This window comes from Neophocaena asiaeorientalis, unplaced genomic scaffold (genome assembly GCF_003031525.2).
Source record: "Neophocaena asiaeorientalis asiaeorientalis breed wild unplaced genomic scaffold, Neophocaena_asiaeorientalis_V1.1 scaffold322, whole genome shotgun sequence".
Lineage (NCBI taxonomy): Eukaryota > Metazoa > Chordata > Mammalia > Artiodactyla > Phocoenidae > Neophocaena > Neophocaena asiaeorientalis.
Genome location: NW_020185329.1, coordinates 2454401 through 2472025, shown reverse-complemented (window position 1 = coordinate 2472025; position 17625 = coordinate 2454401). Strand labels below are relative to the sequence as shown.

General features: G+C 45.5%; 1 protein-coding gene across 1 annotated transcript in view; it reads left to right on the top strand.

Annotated features, from left to right (window-relative positions):
• The window catches only part of LOXHD1 (lipoxygenase homology PLAT domains 1), a 195071-nt gene that overhangs the window by 130443 nt on the left and 47003 nt on the right, over positions 1–17625 (top strand). The window contains exons 30-31 of the mRNA XM_024734711.1: positions 1929–2138; positions 2262–2397. Coding sequence (XP_024590479.1) covers positions 1929–2138; positions 2262–2397 — 346 coding nt within the window. The remainder of the gene's footprint in view (positions 1–1928; positions 2139–2261; positions 2398–17625) is intronic.

Genomic DNA, 17625 nt, shown 5'->3' with positions numbered 1-17625 from the left:
GCAGCTACTTCTGGCTCAGTCACTGATGAGTTAGGACTTTAAGTTCACTGCTGAGCATCTAAAAGCTTCCACTTCTCTACTTATTTGCTCCAGAATCTAGGAGTCACCTGGACACCCCTCTCCCTATCAGCACTCCCTTCCCACCCATATCCAATCAATCTTGGAGAGTCGTGGAGAGGATCTCTTCTAAATAACTCTCAGATCAGCCCGGTCAACTTTGTCACCACTCAGCCCTTCCTTATTGCACCTTGCTTAGTGAGCCAGTCTCGTCTCCCTGCTCCAGGCCCCTGAAATCCAATCCATCCTCCAGCTGTCCCCAATTAACCCTTCCAAAGGTGGCCGAGTCACTCCCTCACTTCAACCTGTCAAGCTCCCCACCGATCCCAGATCTGGTCTGAGCCTTTCATGGGATTCACAAACCTTCACTGCCTGCCTAGCCAGCCTGCATAGAATGTCCCCCTGGGCCCCAGTTTCCAGAATGCTCCACACTTTCTCCTGTCTCCACTTTTTTCCAAGCCTTTTCTCTGCATCTGTGCTCATACGCACATAGGAAATACAGAGTGCTGCTCTGTGGTTTTGACTTTTTACATAAAAGGCATCATCCTATATGCGTGCTTTTTGCATGCAATGGAGTATCTTCGAAATCTATGTGTCAGGAGAGTCAAACACAGATGTTGTCGTCTTGTTCTTTGTAACCACTGCACGCATAACATTCCACACACGACATTGCCATGGTTATTTACCATTCCCTAAGCACTGTGGACACCGAGGTGGGTCCCAATTTTCCACTGTAAAAAGATATCCTGCAATAAGCATCCTTGTGCACGTATGAAGGTGTCCCCCCAGGACAGATGCAAAGTGGAATTGCTGTGTCGTAAGGTGTACCCATTTTTGCTCTAATGGACTCAGCCACTTGCCAGTGCCCCAAGGCCTGCACAGGCCCACAGCCGCCATCAGCATCACACCATCCACCCGCACTTTCCTCAGCCCGCAGCCTGCCCTGCCCTGGCTGCCTAGAAGGCCCAGCCCCCCAACTTCAGCCTAATGCCTCCACCTGGCAAGTCTTGCCAGCCCTGCCCCTAGTCCTCACGCAGGTGGTTGTTCCCACCACCTGGGCTGTCCTGAGGAGGAGCCCAGCGTGTCCTATCATCCCTGGGTTCCCAGCACTCAGCACAGGGACTTAGCATATCTTTCAGAAGGGAAGTGGGTGTCATTCAGGGTCAGCTCTCCCTCTTCCCCCTCCCCAGGCTCCTGCCGGCTGTGTTTTGACCCCACTTCTAGAACTGCACATCTCACTGAGCAATCCTAAAAGAATGCAAGCACCCAAGAGTGCAATGTCACATCACTAAAGATAAAATCAGGGGCACAGAGGGGCCAGTGCCACACCCCGGACAAAATCCCTCATGAACCCACAGTCCAGGTGATACGCCCCGTGCTCTCCCAGCCTGGCCCCCGCCACAGCCTCTCCCCTCTCTGCCTGCACTCCTGCCGCCTGACCTGGCTCCTCCAGCTGCCAGCTTCCCCTGGGAATTTCAAGCCCCCTCTCATCATTCAGAAAGATTTCACCTCTTCCATAGCTCTTACCGTCCAGCCTCCCACCTGACCTCAAGCCAATACTCAGCATAACTAAGGATGTCCAGGTACCAGGCTGAGCACCCCACTCACACAGCTCGTCAGGGTCCGTATTCCAAACACCCACAGGGCTTATCCCAAGAGGAGCCGGACTGCAAAACGGGGCCATTGTGGAAGCGAGGCCTTGGAATACCAAATTCTCTGCGTTAGGGATTTGGGCCTGGAAGGCTCCTGGCTAGAAAGGGTCTGTTCAGCCCAACAGTTGAGGGGGATGGAAGGTACTGGATGGATGGGGTTGGAGTGGGTGGAGGTGGGGAGTGCCCCGCCACCCAAGTCCACACATCTGGACTCCCCAGGCCGACACCTTCATCATCGAGGCTGCTGACCTGGGTGTCATCTACAAGATCAAGCTCCGCCACGACAACACCAAATTGTGTGCAGACTGGTACGTGGAGAAGGTGGAGATCTGGAACGACACCAACGAGGACGAGTTCCTGTTCCTGTGCGGGCGCTGGCTGTCCCCGAAGAAGGAGGACGGGCGGCTCGAGAGGCTCTTTTATGAGAAGGTGCGTGAAAGGCAGCCGGGGGGCTTGGTTCAGCCATGGCCTGTTATCCTCATACCTGGGGTGGCTCAGTGGAACACAGGGTGCCAGAGGTGTAACGGACCTGGGCTGTGCTCCTCCGGACAGGAGTACACTGGGGACCGGAGCAGCAACTGCAGCAGCCCCGCTGACTTCTGGGAGATCACCCTGAGCTCCAAGATGGCCGATATCGACATCGCCACAGTGACAGGGCCCATGGCTGACTACGTTCAGGAAGGCCCAGGTAAGTCAAGCAGAGAACTCATCAGAGGAGGAGCAGGCACATGGATGTGTTTCAACTGTTCTTGGACAGGCCATGTGTTGACCCCACCATCATTTGACCTACATTTAACACTTTGTAATTTGCACATGGTTTCCTCACATGTTGTCTATTTCCATCCCCACAATAGCCCTGTGAACTGAGAGATGTTGACCTAAAACAAATAGATTGCCAGTCATTTCTCCAGTGAAAATGGGTTTATTCAGGATCAGCAGAGAATTGCAGCTTGGAATCTGCAACCAGGGCAAGCTACGTGCAATTCCCCATAGAACAACGGGAGAAGAACTCTTTTATAGAGGAGAAAATGAAGTTGGGAAGGCTGTAGTAAATGAAGAGTCCATGGCTGTTCACTGGCTGAGTTGTTGCCAGGAGAGAAGAGGAGTCTTTCTTCTTCCTGTTGGGCTCTGCCTGTTGTCACAAGGCACGAGCGCTCCCCCTTCTGGTCTCCTGACTCTATGTAATTGAGGTTTCTATTTATTAATTTTTTATATTTTCTCCTCTTGATCAAGACCTTTCTATGAAAGTATCGCTGATCAAGAGTCAGGTCTTCTGGTTTCATCAGCTTTTTGTCCCTTAACGTCAGGAAGGGCCTTTCCTGGGTATAGTGTCCCATGTTGGAGAGAAAGTGCACAGATTGGAATCGTAATGAGATCATATTTGAGTAACAAGGAGGGGTAGGAGAGAGACCTCTCGAGCATTTTTTTAATCCGAAGTCTATGTTACAAAGATAATAGACTCTGGAGATTATCTGAAGTGTTATGTCATCATCAAGGTTTGGAAAGAAACTTCTGACAGACCTGATCTGGATATCTTGGGAAAGTTGTCTCATCAAATATTGTATGCTTCAATTCCAGGAGATATTTACTTTCATGTCACTAGATGATGTGCAAGTCCAATCAGGATTTGGAAGCCTTCTTTGTCACATGAATCCCAGAGTCTATTCCCGGGAGTTTGGCAGCGCAAGTGTTGGTTAGCAGTACTTGATAGGGGCCTCTCCAGAAAGACTGAAGATAGTCTTTCTGGAGATATCTCTTCCAATAGACAAACTATCCAGGCTGTAAGGTGTGATGCTTAAGGTCTTTGTCCCCAGAGAGCACGCTGTGAAAAGGTTGCTCTACAAAAAACACGATTATTTTTAACAGAATCAGTATGAGAGTATCTCTCCTTTTATTGGCTTGGCTCAGCAAAAAGCAGAAGCCAAGAAGAGCTTTGGGTGTCCTGTGACTATCTCAAAGGGCGAGTGTTTGTGAATTCCAAAAGGAGTGGATCTAAGATTTAGAAGGATCAATGGCAAACTTTTGGACAAGGTATTTGGAGGGTTTCTACACATGTTGCCGTTGAGTCTTAATAATGCCGTTAGTGCACTTGACTAACCAGAGCATTGAGGGCGATAAGCACAGTGAAGTAAAACCAGCCAAACAGTGCAGACTTGTCAAAGGACCTGACGAGCAAAACGAATTCCTCAATCACTGTGAAGTTCGAGAGGAGTTCCTCAGGTAGGGAGAATCTTTTCCAAAAGGACTTGAGCCACAGAAGAGGCAGTAGCCTGTCTGCAAAGGAAGGCTTTAGTCCAGTGTGAAACATACAGACCGTGACTGAAAGATATTTATCTCCATGAGATGGAGGAAGTTGTATGAAATCCATTTAGCAGACCTCAAATGGTCCATTAGGAGGTTTAAAATGTCCAGGGGCAGTACAAACAGGCTTCCCTGGGTTGTATTTCAGATAAGTGGAATAGTGAGGTAGGCACTTTTTGTGGCCTTGTTAATGTTTCCTCACTGCTATTGATTCATGGATGCTATCTTTTTGCCAGTAGACCAATGGTTTAATGCATGTACAATGGTGATTAGTGGGAATTTTAGATCTCTAGTAGGACTGGGTTGTTATTTGGTCCAAATCAGAGCTTTCTCTTTTTATCAAACCAACAACTGTTGACTTTTCAATCTTGCTTTTCTTTTTTCTGAGGCCAGTTGTTGGGCTTCTCTAGCCAGTTTCGCTATGTTATCATTTGGGGAAATATCCCTTTGGACCATGACAGAGGTTTGACTTCTTTCAGTTCCGTTAAGGTCAGCATTCCTTGCAGAAATGTCAGCAAGGTGATTTCCCTCAGCTTCCAAAGAGTCACGTTTAGAATGCCTCAGAATCTTATCAATAGCTAAAACATTGCATCCAATAATTCCTGAACATAGGGATCATTTTAAATTTTATTTCCACTGGAAGTAAAGAAGCCATGCTCTCCCCACAACATTCCAAAATCACAAGCTATTCCAAAAGCATATCTACTATCAGTATGAATATTGACAGTTTTGTCCTTGGCTAAATTACGAGCTCGTGTAAGATTGTAACCTATGGAGATCACTTTTGAGTAACCATATGAACCACAGGGCTGAAGTAGCCATAGGTAACAACATCAAAAGGAGTTGCAATAGCATACCCAGCACAATATTTGTCATTGTCACCTTCTGAATAAGAACTATCAATGAACCATGAGAAGTCAACCTTACCCAAAAGAATTTCCTGAAAATCACCAGGCGGAGTCAGGAGGTGACCCATCAGCATTAAGCAGTGGTGAGGGACTTCATCACAGAGGGAGAGGAGAAGGGTAGCCAGAGTAAGGTTATTACAACGTAAAAGAGTTACGTGGGGACTTCCCTGGTGGCGCAGTGGCTAAGAATCCGCCTGCCAATGCAGGGGACATGGGTTGGAGCCCTGGTCCGGGAAGATCCCACATGCCGCGGAGCAGCTAAGCCCACGCGCCACAACTACAGAGCCTGCGCTCTAGAGCCCATGAGCCACAACTACTGAGCCCACGTGCCACAGCTACTGAAGCCCGCACGCCTAGAGCCCACGCTCCGCAACAAGAGAAGCCACCGCAGTGAGAAGCCCGTGCACCACAACGAAGACTAGCCCCTGCTCGCCGCAACTAGAGAAAGCCCGCGTGCAGCAACGAAGACCCAACACAGCCAAAAATAAATAAATAAATATTTTTTTAAAAAAAACCAAAGTTATGTGAGGAGCAGTTAACCAAAGGACTTCATAGGAAGTGAGCTGGCTGACTTAGAAATGTTGAGTATGATGAGAATTCAGGAGGGCTTCTACTTCATGAGGTACAAAAATGGTTAAAGAAGATCCCACAATGATTTTCTCAGTAGCCCTTAACCAAAAGGGCAGTGGCTGTAATGGCTCTAAGGCAAAGGTGGTATCCCAGTGGCACAGGCTCCAGTTGCTGGCTACAATGCCCTATGGGCCAATGGTGGTCCCTGTGTTTTGGGGTAAATACCCCAGGGATAGCCTCTTCCTTTTCATATACCAAAAGGGAAAAGGAAATCTGATTTCCATTTGGGATGCCCAAGGGCAGGTGGGTTCATCAGACTCTCCTTTAAGGCCTTAAAAGCTATGTAACTGGTTCTTCCCATAATATTAGGTCACGGTTGTTATTGTTTAGTAAAACATACAGAGGTTTGGCCATAAGAGAGAAATTTGGAATCCAATTTTCGCAATAACAAAGTAGCCCAAGAAAACCGAGCAGTCAGTGCTTAGTTTGGGGTTTGGGGAAACTTGGGACACCATGAAGTCTATCTGGAACTAGGTATAGCTCTTGTTGTGATATAAAATGCCCTAAATATTGAAACAAGGTTTGGACAAGCTGCAACTTTTCTTTGGCAATCTTATATCCCTTCAAGATTAAAAGCTTTAGCAAGTAGACACTGTCTTCTTATGAGGAAGCTTGAAAAGGAGAGAAAAGAAACAAATCATCCACGTGTTGCAACAAAGTAGATCCCTAGGGAAATTTATATCATCCAGATCAGCCATCAGGATTTGTGAGAAAAAAGGACTCCTGGAAAAACCCTGAAACATTGCTGTCCAGGGGAATTGTTTTTCTTCCCAAGTGAATGCAAAAAGGTATTGGCTAGCTTCATCAACTGGAATACTAATTGATGTACTGCATAAATCATTTACAGTCAAGAATTTGCTTCAGTGGGAATGAATATTAGTAACATTTGAGGTTTAGGAACAATAGGGTGTTGAGGGATAACTGTTTTCTATTGCTCGAGGTCCAAGACGAACCTCTACACTTGACCCTTAGGTTTTCTCACCAGCAAATGGGAGAGTTGCAGGGGCTACTACAAGAAATAATGAAGCCTTGAGCCTTGCAGTCTTCTATTATTGACTTTATGCCTTGAAGGGCTTCTTCACTTATACGATATTGATGAATTCTGAGAAGAGATTTTTGGGGATCTATCTGAATCTTGGTGGGAGGTACACTGTGAATTTTTGCCAGTATTGGTTGGAGGTTTTGCCCTTAAGGAAGCTGGTAGCTGATTCAATAGGGACAAATCATCAGTGTTTCCAGAATCATCTCTACTACTGTCAGAGGTGGAACAAATAAAAAATGTCAAAGGGTCATTTAACTCATCTGGTTGGCTGATTTGATGACTACTGTCAAGTTCTAGAATTATTTCCCCTTTGGGGGAGAAATTCCAACATGATACTTCGCTAAGAAGTCTTGGACTAATAAATGGGAGTGGAGGAACAAAGGAGAAAAGGGTGTGTATTTCTCAAAGGGCCTAAACAAAAGGGAATAGGTTCAGAGACAGGAACCTCTTTGAGGTTCATTAGAGAGCCCCACTATTTGAAGTGTTTTAGTACTCTGGGGCAGGGGCTGCTTGAGTAGGGGGGTTGAGCATTGGGAGTGTGGCTCCGTGACAGGACTGGGAGAGATTCATTCCCAACCTGGAGAAATGTTTCTCCGAGCTGATTAAGAGGGAGGATTGGGCAGAGCTCCTGTATTTTCTGTGAGCCCTGTCTGAGAACTGGGAGAACGTTGGAGGTCTGAAGGTGCCTGAAGCACTTAAATCTGTAGCAGTCTCTTTTCCAATGTCTTGTATGTTTGCCATAATAGCAGAAACTAAAGAGTTTAGGTTTTGTTTAGGGGCCTTCAGTTGTTGGCGATGAAGAATAAGAATTTTGGTGGTCCTCCTTTTAGGTGGCTCATCTAGAGTGCGAGAGAGCTGGTGTGCCAAGTTAACTAACCTGGAGTGGACACAGTTTACCATTCCATCCTGGTCCTTTTTTGCTAGAAGGGAAAGTTTCCTGTTTAGCTATTAATAAACACAGAGTTAAAAGCTACTCAGGTGGAATCAATAATCTGAAGTCAATTATAATAGTTATGAACAGGTTCATCAGATTTTTGTGTGCAAGCCTGAATTTTGTTGCAAACAACAGGCTTTGGAAAAGCCTTAGGACTCGCCCGACGAAGTCACCTAGCGATTGCCTGAGCCTGATCATATACCTCGTTTCATTGCACTTTGCTTTATTGCGCTTCACAGATACTGTGTGTTTTACAAATTGAAGGTTCGCGGCATCTCAGTGTAGAGCAAGCCCACCGGCGCCATGTTTCTAACAGTATTTGCTCCTTTCCTTGTCTTTGTGTCACATTTTGGTAATTCTTGCAATATGTCAGACTTTTTCATTATTATTATATTTGTTCTGGTGATCCGTGATGGGTGATCTTTGATGGTACTATTGTAAGTGTTTTGGTGTGCCACAAACCTATATAAGATAGGTGAACCAATATAAGATAGTGAACTTAATCAATAAATGTTGTGCATGTTCTGACTGCTCTACCAACCAGCCATTCCCTGTCTCCCTCTCCTGTGGCCTCCCTATTCCCAGAGACACAACAATATTGAAATTAGGCCAGTTAATGCCTACAGTGGCCTCTTGAGTGGTCAAATGAAAGGAAGTTGCAAATCTCTCACTTTAAGTCAAAAGCTTATAATGACTAGGCTTAGTTAGGAAGGTAGATTGAAAGCCAGGACAGTCTGAAAGCTAGGCCTCTTGCACCCAAGAGTTGTGAATGCAAAGAAAAAGTTCTTGAAGGAAATTATTATAAACGTGCTACTCCAGTGAACACACGAATGATAAGAAAGTGATACAGCCTCATTGCAAACATGGAGAAAGTTTTCATGGTCTGGATAGAAGATCAAAGCAGCCACAACATCCCCTTAAGACAAAGCCTGATCCAGAGCAATCCTTTAACTCTTCAATTCTATGAAGGCTGAGAGAGGTAAGGAAGCTGCAGAAGAAAAGTTTGAAATTAGCAGAGGTTGGTTCATGAGGTTGAAGGAAAGAAGCTGTCTCTATAACATCAGAGTGCAAGGTGAAGTAGCAAGTGCCGATGTAGAAGCTGCAGCAAGTTGTCCAGGAGATCTAGCTAAGGTAATGAAGGCAGCTACACTAAACAACAGATTTTCAATGTTGGCAAAACAGCCTTATATTGGAAGAAGATGTCATCTAGGCCTTTTATAGCTAGAGAGAAGTCAATACCTGGCTTCAAAGCTTTAAAGAACAGCTGACTCTCTTGTTAGGGGCTAATGCAGCCAGTGATTTTAATTTGAAGCCAATTCTCATTCACCATTCTAAAAATCCTAGGGCCCTTAAGCATTATGTTCAATCTACTTTGTCTATGCTCTATAAATGGAACAACAAAGCCTGGATGACAGCACATCACTTTACAGCATAATTTACTGAATATTTTAAGCCCACTGTTGAGACATACTGCTCAGAAAAAAAAAACAAAAAAAGATTCTTTTCAAAATATTACTACTTATTGACAACGCACCTGGTCACCCAAGATGGAGATGTACAGTGAGATTAAATGTTGTTTTCATGCCTGCTAACACAACATCCCTTCTGCAGCCCATGGATCAAGGAGTCATTTTGACTTTCAAGTCTTATTCTTTAATAAATACATTTTATAAGGCTATAGCTGGCATAGATAGTGATTCCTTTATTAGATCTGGGCAAAGTGAATTGAAAGCCTCTGGAAAGAATTCACCATTCTGGATGCCACTGAAAATATCTGTGATTCATGAGAAGAGGTCAAAATACCAGCATTAGCAGGAGTTTGAAAGAAGTTGACTCCAGCCCTCATGGATGACTTGGAGGGGTTCAAGACTTCAGTGGAGGAAGTAACTGCAGGTGTGGTGGAAATAGCAAGAGAGCTAGAGGTGGAACCTGAAAATGTGACTGAATTGCTGCCATCTCATGATAAAACTTTAGCAGATGTGAAGTTGCTTCTTATGGATGAGCAAAGAAGGTGGTTTCTTGAAAAGGAATCTACTCCTGGTGAAGATGCTGTGAAGATCGTTGAAATGACAATATAAGATTCAGAATATTACTTAAACTTAGCTGATAAAGCAGTAACAGGGTTTGCGAAAACTGACTCCAATTTTGAAAGAAGTTCTAGTGTGGGTAAAGTGCTATCAGAGAGCATTGCACGCTACAGAGAAATTGTTCATGAAAGGAAGAGTCAATCGATGCGGCCAATTTCACTGTGGTCTTATTTTTCTTTTCTTTTCTTTTTTTTTTTTTTTTTGCGGTACGCGGGCCTCTCACCATTGCCGCCTCTCCCGTTGCGGAACACAGGCTCCGGACGCACAGGCTCAGCGGCCATGGCTCACGGGCCCAGCCGCTCCGCGGCATGTGGGATCTTCCCGGACCGGGGCACGAACCCGCGTCCCCTGCATCGGCAGGCGGACTCTCAACCACTGCGCCACCAGGGAAGCCCCACTGTGGTCTTATTTTAAGAAATTGCCCCAGCTGCCCCAGCCTTCAGCACCACCACCCTGACCAGTCAGCAGCCACCAACACCGAAGCAAGATCCTCCACCAGCTAAAAGGTTATGACTCACTGAAGGCTCAGATGGTGGTTAGCATTTTTTGGCGATAAAGTATTTTTCAATTAAGGTATGTCGTTTTTATAGATATAATGCTATTGCACACTTAATAGATTACAGTCTAGCATAAGCATAACTTTTATATCCACTGGGAAACCAAAAAATTTATGTGACTCACTTTATTGCAATATTTGCCGTATGGCAGTGGTCTGAAGCTGAACTTGCAATGTCCTCAAGGTATTTCTATAGTGAAATAGCAGGATGGCTTCCCAGTTGTGAGTCTAGACACCTTTCAGGATTTTCCCAATTAACAGCTTTCTTTTTTAATAAATTTATTTATTTATTTTTCTATTTTTGGCTGCGTTGGGTCTTTGTTGCTGCACGTGGGCTTTCTCTAGTTGCAGCGAGTGGGGGGTACTCTTTGGTGCAGTGCGTGGTCTTCTCATTGCAGTGGAGCATGGGCTCTAGGCGTGCGGGCTTCAGTAGTTGTGGCTAGTGGGCTCTAGAGCGCAGGCTCAGTAGTCGTGGCACACAGACTTAAATTGCTCTGCCGCATGCAGGATCTTCCCAGACCAGGGATCGAACCCGTGTCCCCTGCATTAGCAGGCGGTTCTTAACCACTGTGCCACCAGAAAAGCCCCAATTAACAGTTTTCATTCAGTGCTGGGCCTGGCCTTCACCACCAAGCATATTCACTGAACTGAATATCACCACTGGCTGATATGTCAGAGAAACCAGGTTGATGAGTTTGAATGACTATATTAAATTCCTCCTCAAATCTGTAAGGATCATTGGTTACTTTGGGAAAATCTTTGACTATGGCTCAAAGTTCAGCTTTATTCCTGGGAATATAAGAAATTAAGGATTTAGGAGGGAGGAGATCAAGATGGTGGAGTAGGAGGAGACCAAGCTCAACTCCCACCATAAACACATCAAAAATACATCTACAGGGGCTTCCCTGGTGGCGCAGTGGTTGAGAGTCCGCCTGCCGATGCAGGGGACGCGGGTTCGTGCCCCGGTCTGGGAAGATCCCACATGCCGCGGAGCGGCTGCGCCAGTGAGCCATGGCCGCTGGGGCTGCGCGTCCAGAGCCTGTGCTCCACAGCGGGAGAGGCCACAGCAGTGAGAGGCCTGCATACCGCAAAAACAAACAAACAAACAGAAAAAAACCATCTACATGTGGAGCAGTTCTCACTGAAAATAGACTGGAGGCTAGCAGAAAGACACATCAACCAAGGCTGTAAAGAAAGTTCCACGTGGAAGTCAGGAAGGGAAGAGAATCGATCAGGTCAGGACCTGTGCCCTAGGAGGGAACACAGAAGAGGAGGGGATGATTACACTTGGGGAGTGAGCAGTTCAAGTCACATACTGGACACCCCTGCCCTGGGGTCTGACACCAAGGAGACAACTTCCCTTAACTGGCTTGAAAACCAGTGGGACTAACAGGAGGCTGTAAGAAACCTAGACTCTGCACATAGGCTTGCTTACTCCCAGGAACAAGGCAGAGGAAGCAGATTGACACTTCCCAGGACTCCAGCCTGTTTCCCACATCGAGCACCCACTCCACCCCTCTAGCTCCAGTGCAGCTCCACTAGGGTGAAGGCTGGCATTGCCAAGGAGAGTATGCAATTTTGTGGGGGACAGAGCCAGCTTGGACCTGGCACTTCATCTGAATAGGGTGAGCGTGGCCATTACTGGCACTCGCAGAGATGGTAGATCAAGAGCACAGTGGAGCTCTGACTGACGTACCAGGACCAGCCAGTGCATGCCCCGGCCCACCCTGGGTGCCCACTCTGACCTCTCTTTCTCCAACACTACTCCCCTCTTGGACAAAGGTGCTAATGCTGGGAGGGGGGAGAACCCACTTAGAAGGAACGGAACCAGTTTGGACCTGACCCTCAGGACTTCTGCCTCAGCACCCTGGGACCTGACCCCAACCCCAAGAGGGTGGTGTTGGCCACTGAGCATAGCAGAAGCCCTGGCTCATAACCGGCTCTGGCTCTAGCCTCTCCATCTCCAGCCCCACTTCCCACCAAGGTGATAGCTGCCCGTACACCCCAGGGAAGACATGACTTGTGCTGACTTCAGATCCAGCTCTCTCACCAAAGCCATTGGGCACACACAGACTGCATAGGACTCCTCCCACACAAGGACACCCCTTCAAGACTGGGATAGGTAACTGTTTTACCCAATTTCATAGAGACAGAGAAAGTTAAGCAAAATGCGAAGACAGAGGAATGTGTTTCAAATGAAAGAACAAGACAGAAACTCTGAAAAAACAACTAATAAAACAGAGGTAAATAATTTACCAGATGAAGAGTTCAAAGCATTAGAAATAAGAACGCTAACTGAACTAAGGGGAAAAAATGGATGAACACTGAGAATTTTAACAAGGAACTAGAAAATATAAAAAAAGAACCAATTAGAGCTGAAGAGTACAATAACTGAAATGAAAAACACACTAGAAGGAATTAACAGCAGACTAGGTGATACAGAAGAATGCATAAGTGATATGGAAGATAGAATAATGGAAATCATCCAATGAAAACAGCAAAAAGAAAATCAAATTTTAAAAAATGAGAAGAGTTTCAGGGACCTCTGAGAGAACATGAAGCACATTAACACGCGCATTGTAAGGATCCCAGGAGAAGGGAGAGAAAAAGGTCAAAGATGTATTTAATGAAAGTATGGCTGAAAACTTACCGAACCTGAGAAATGCAACAGATATCCAGATACAGGAAACCCTGAAAGTCCCAAACAAGATGAACCCAAAGAGACCCACAGCAAGGCATGTAATTACAATGGCAAAAGTTAAAGGCAAAGAGAGAATTCTAAAGGCAGCAAGAGAAAAACAGAGTCACATATTGTAAATCAACTATACTTTAATTAAAAAAAAAAAAAGGACCAGACACTGGGGAAAAAAAGAGTCACAAAAGAACGCCCATAAGGCTATCAGCTGATTTTTCTGCAGACGCTTTGTAGACCAGAAGGGAGTGGCATGGTATCTTTGAAATGCTGAAAGGGAAAAACCTACAACATAGGACACTCTACCAAGCAAGATTATCATTCTTGCTGGAGAGATAAAGAACTTCTCAGACAAACAAAAATTAAAAGTTCATAAATACTAAACCGGCCCTAAAAGAAATGTTAAAGGGTCTTCTCTAAGTGGAAAAGAAAAGGCTGCGGAGACTTCAAGATGGCGGAGGAGTAAGACGTGGAGATCACCTTCCTCCCCACAAATACATCAGAGATACATCTATATGAGGAACAACTCCTATAGAACACCTACTGAACGCTGGCAGAAGACCTCAGACCTCCCAAAAGGCCAGAAACTCCCCACGTACCTGGGTAGGGCAAAAGAAAAAACAGAGACAAAAGAATAGGAACAGGACCTGCACCTTAGGGAGGGAGCTGTGAAGGGGGAAAAGTTTCCACGCACTAGGAAGCCCCTTCACTGGCATAGACGGGGGGTCGGGGGTGGAAGGCGGGGGGGAATTTTCGGAGCCACAGAGAAGAGAGCAGCAACAGGGGTGCAGAGGGCAAAGCGGAGAGATTCCCGCACAGAGGATCAGGGCCGACCAGCGCTCACCAGCCCGAGAGGCTTGTCTGCTCACCCGCCAGGGCGGGCGGTGGCTGGGAGCTGAGGCTCGGACTTCAGAGATCAGATCCCAGGGAGAGGACTGGGGTTGGCTGCGTGAACACAGCCTGAACGGTCTAGTGTGCCACAGCTAGCCGGGAGGGAGTCCGGGAAAAGTCTGCAGCTGCTGAAGAGGCAAGAGACCATTGTTTCCTGGTGCGTGAGGAGAGGGGATTCAGAGCACCGCCTAAACGAGCTCCAGAGACTAGCCCGAGCCGCGGCTATCAGCGCAGACCCCAGAGACGGGCATGAAATGCTAAGGCTGCTGCTGCAGCCACCAAGAAGCCTGTGTGCAAGCACGGGTCACTCTCCACACCTCCACTCCTGGGAGCCCGTGCAGCCCACCACTGCCAGGGTCCTGTGATCCAGGGACAACTTCCCTGGGAGAACACACGGCGCGCCTCAGGCTGTTGCAATGTCACCCTGGCCTCTGCCGCAGCAGGCATGCTCCGCATTCCGTGCCCCTCCCTTCCCCTGGCCTGAGTGAGCCAGAGCCCCCTAATCAGCTGCTACTTTAACCCCGTCCTGTCTGAGCGAAGAACAGACACCCTCAGGCGACCTACACACACGCAAAGGCGGGGCCAAATCCAAAGCTGAACCCTGGGAGCTGTGAGAACAAAGAAGAGAAAGGGAAATCTCTCCCAGCAGCCTCAGGAGCAGAGGATTAAATCTCCACAATCAACTTGATGTACCCTGCATCTCTGGAATAACTGAATAGACAACGAATCATCCCAAAATTGAAGTGATGGACTCTGGGAGCAACTGTAGACTTGGGGTTTGCTTTCTGCAAATAATTTGTTTCTGGTTTTATGTTTATCTTAGTTTAGTATTTAGAATTTATCATCATTGGAAGATTTGTTTATTGATTTGGTTGCTCTCTTCCTTTTTTTATATATATAGACATATATATCTTTTTCCTTTTTCTCTTTTTGTGAGTGTGTATGTGTATGTTTCTTTGTGTGAATTTGTCTGAATAGCTTTGCTTTTACGATTTGTCCTAGGGCTCTGTCTGTCCTTTTTTTTTTTTTCAGTATAGTTTTTAGCACTTGTTATCATTGGTGGATCTTCTTTCTTTCTTTATTACTTTGTTTTTTGTTTTTTGTTTTTTTTTTTTGCCGTACGCGGGCCTGTCACTGTTGTGGCCTCTCCCGTTGCAGAGCACAGGCCCCGGACGCGCAGGCTCAGCGGCCATGGCTCACGGGCGCAGCCGCTCCGTGGCATGTGGGATCTTCCTGGACCGGGGCACAAACCTGTGTCCCCTGCATCGGCAGGCGGACTCTCAACCACTGCGCCACCAGGGAAGCCCCTCTTTATTACTTTTTAATTATTTAATTTTTAATAATTTTTTTATTTTATTTTTCTTTCTTTCTTTTTTCTCCCTTTTCTTCTGAACCATGTGACTGGCAGGGTCTTGGTTCATTAGCAGAGAGGCTGCCTAAAATCATAAGGTCACAGACACCCCAAAATATACCACCAGACGTGGACCTGCCCTCCATTTACATTTAAGGTAGTTATCAAACGTGGAGCTGGGAGGCCTCTGGTGGACCAATGTCCTGAACTTGGTTCTCCCACCTCAGAGGCACAGCCCTCATGCCTGGGTGGAGCACCAAAAGCCTGTCATCCACACAGCTCAGAATTAAAGGGAGAAAAAAAGAAAGAATGAAAAAGATAAAATAATTTTAAAAAATAATTATTAAAAAAAATATTAAAGTAATAAAAAAGAACGAAAGAAGAGAGCAAACAAACCAAAAAACAAATCCACCAATGATAAGAAGTGCTAAAAACTATACTAGGAAAAAAATTTAAAAAACGGACAGACAGGGCTTCCCTGGTGGCGCAGTGGTTGAGAATCCGCCTGCTAATGCAGGGGACACGGGTTCGGGCCCTGGTCTGGGAGGATCCCACATGCCGCGGAGCAACTAGGCCCGTGAGCCACAACTACTGAGGCTGCGCGTCTGGAGCTTGTGCTCTGTAACAAGAGAGGCCGTGATAGTGAGAGGCCCGCGCACCGCGATGAAGAGTGGCCCCCGCTCACCACAACTAGGGAAAGCCCTCGCACAGAAACCAAGACCCAACATAGCAAAAAATAATTAATTAATTAATAAAAGGTGTTGTTATAAAAAAAAAAAAAAAAAAAAAAACGGACAGACAGAACCCTAGGACAAATGGTAAAAGCAAAGCTATACAGACAAAATTACATACAGAAGCACACACATTCACAAAAAGAGAAAAAGGGAAAAAAAAAATATATCATTGCTCCCAAAGTCCACCTCCTCAAGTGTCCATCAACAGATGAATGGATAAAGAAGATGTGGCACATATATACAATGGAATATTACTCAGCCATAAAAAGAAATGAAATTGAGTTATTTGTAGTGAGGTGGATGGACCTAGAGTCTGTCATACACAGTGAAGTAAGTCAGAAAGAGAAAAACAAATACCGTATGCTAACACATATATATGGAATCTAAAAAGAAAAAAGAAAAAATGGTCATGAAGAACCTAGGGGCAAGACAGGAATAAAGATGCAGACCTACTAGAGAATGGATTTGAGGACATGCGGAGGGGGAAGGGTAAGCTGGGACAAAGTGAGAGAGTGGCATGGACATATATGCACTACCAAATGTAAAATAGATAGCTAGTGGGAAGCAGCTGCATAGCACAGGGAGATCAGTGCTTTGTGACCACCTAGAGGGGTGGGATAGGCAGGGTGGGTGGGAGGGAGACACAAGAGGGAAGAGATATGGGAACATATGTATATGTATAACTGATTCACTTTGTTATACAGAAAAAACTAACACACCATTGTAAAGCAATTATACTCCAGTAAAGATGTTTAAAAAAATGTAAATGCTCCAACCAAAAGACACAGACTGGCTGTATAAACAAAATACCAAACAAGACCTGTATATATGCTGTCTCCAAGAGACCCACTTCAGATCTAGGGACACATACAGACTGAAAGTGAGGGGATGGAAAAAGATATTCCATGCATATGGAAATCAAAAGAAAGCTGGAGTAGCTATACTCATATCAGATAAAATAGACTTTAAAATAAAGAATGTTACAACAGACAAGGAAGGACACTACGTAATGATCAAGGGATCAATCCAAGAAGAAGATATAGCAATTATAAATATACATGCACCCAACATAGGGGCACCTCAATACATAAAGCAACTGCTAACATCTCTAAAAGAGGAAATCAGCAGTAACACAATAATAGTGGGAGACATTAACACCTCACTTACACCAACGGACAGATCATCCAAACAGAAAATTAATAAGGAGACACAAGTTTAAATGACGCAATAGACCAGATAGATTTAACTGATATTTATAGGACATTCCATCCAAAAGGAGCAGGTGACACTTTCTTCTCAAGTGCACACGGAACATTCTCCAGGATAAATCACAACTTGGGTCACAAAACAAACCTCAGTAAATTTAAGAAAATTGAAATCATAACAAGCATCTTTTCCGACCACAATGCTATGAGATTAGAAATCAATTACAGGAAAAAAAACGTAAAAAACACAAACACATGGAGGCTAAACAGTACGTTACTAAATAACCAAGAGATCACTGACGAAATCAAAGAGGAAATCAGAAAATACCTAGAGACAAATGACAATGAAAACATGATGATCCAAAACCTATGGGATGCAGCAAAAGCAGTTCTAAGAGGGAAGTTTATAGCTATACAAGCCTACCTTAAGAAACAAGAAAAGTCTCATAAACAATCTAATGTTACACCTAAAGGAACAGAGAAAGAAGAACAAACAAAACCCAAAGTTAGCAGAAGGAAAGAAATCATAAAGATCAGAGCAGAGGGGGGCTTCCCTGGTGGCGCAGTGGTTGAGAGTCCGCCTGC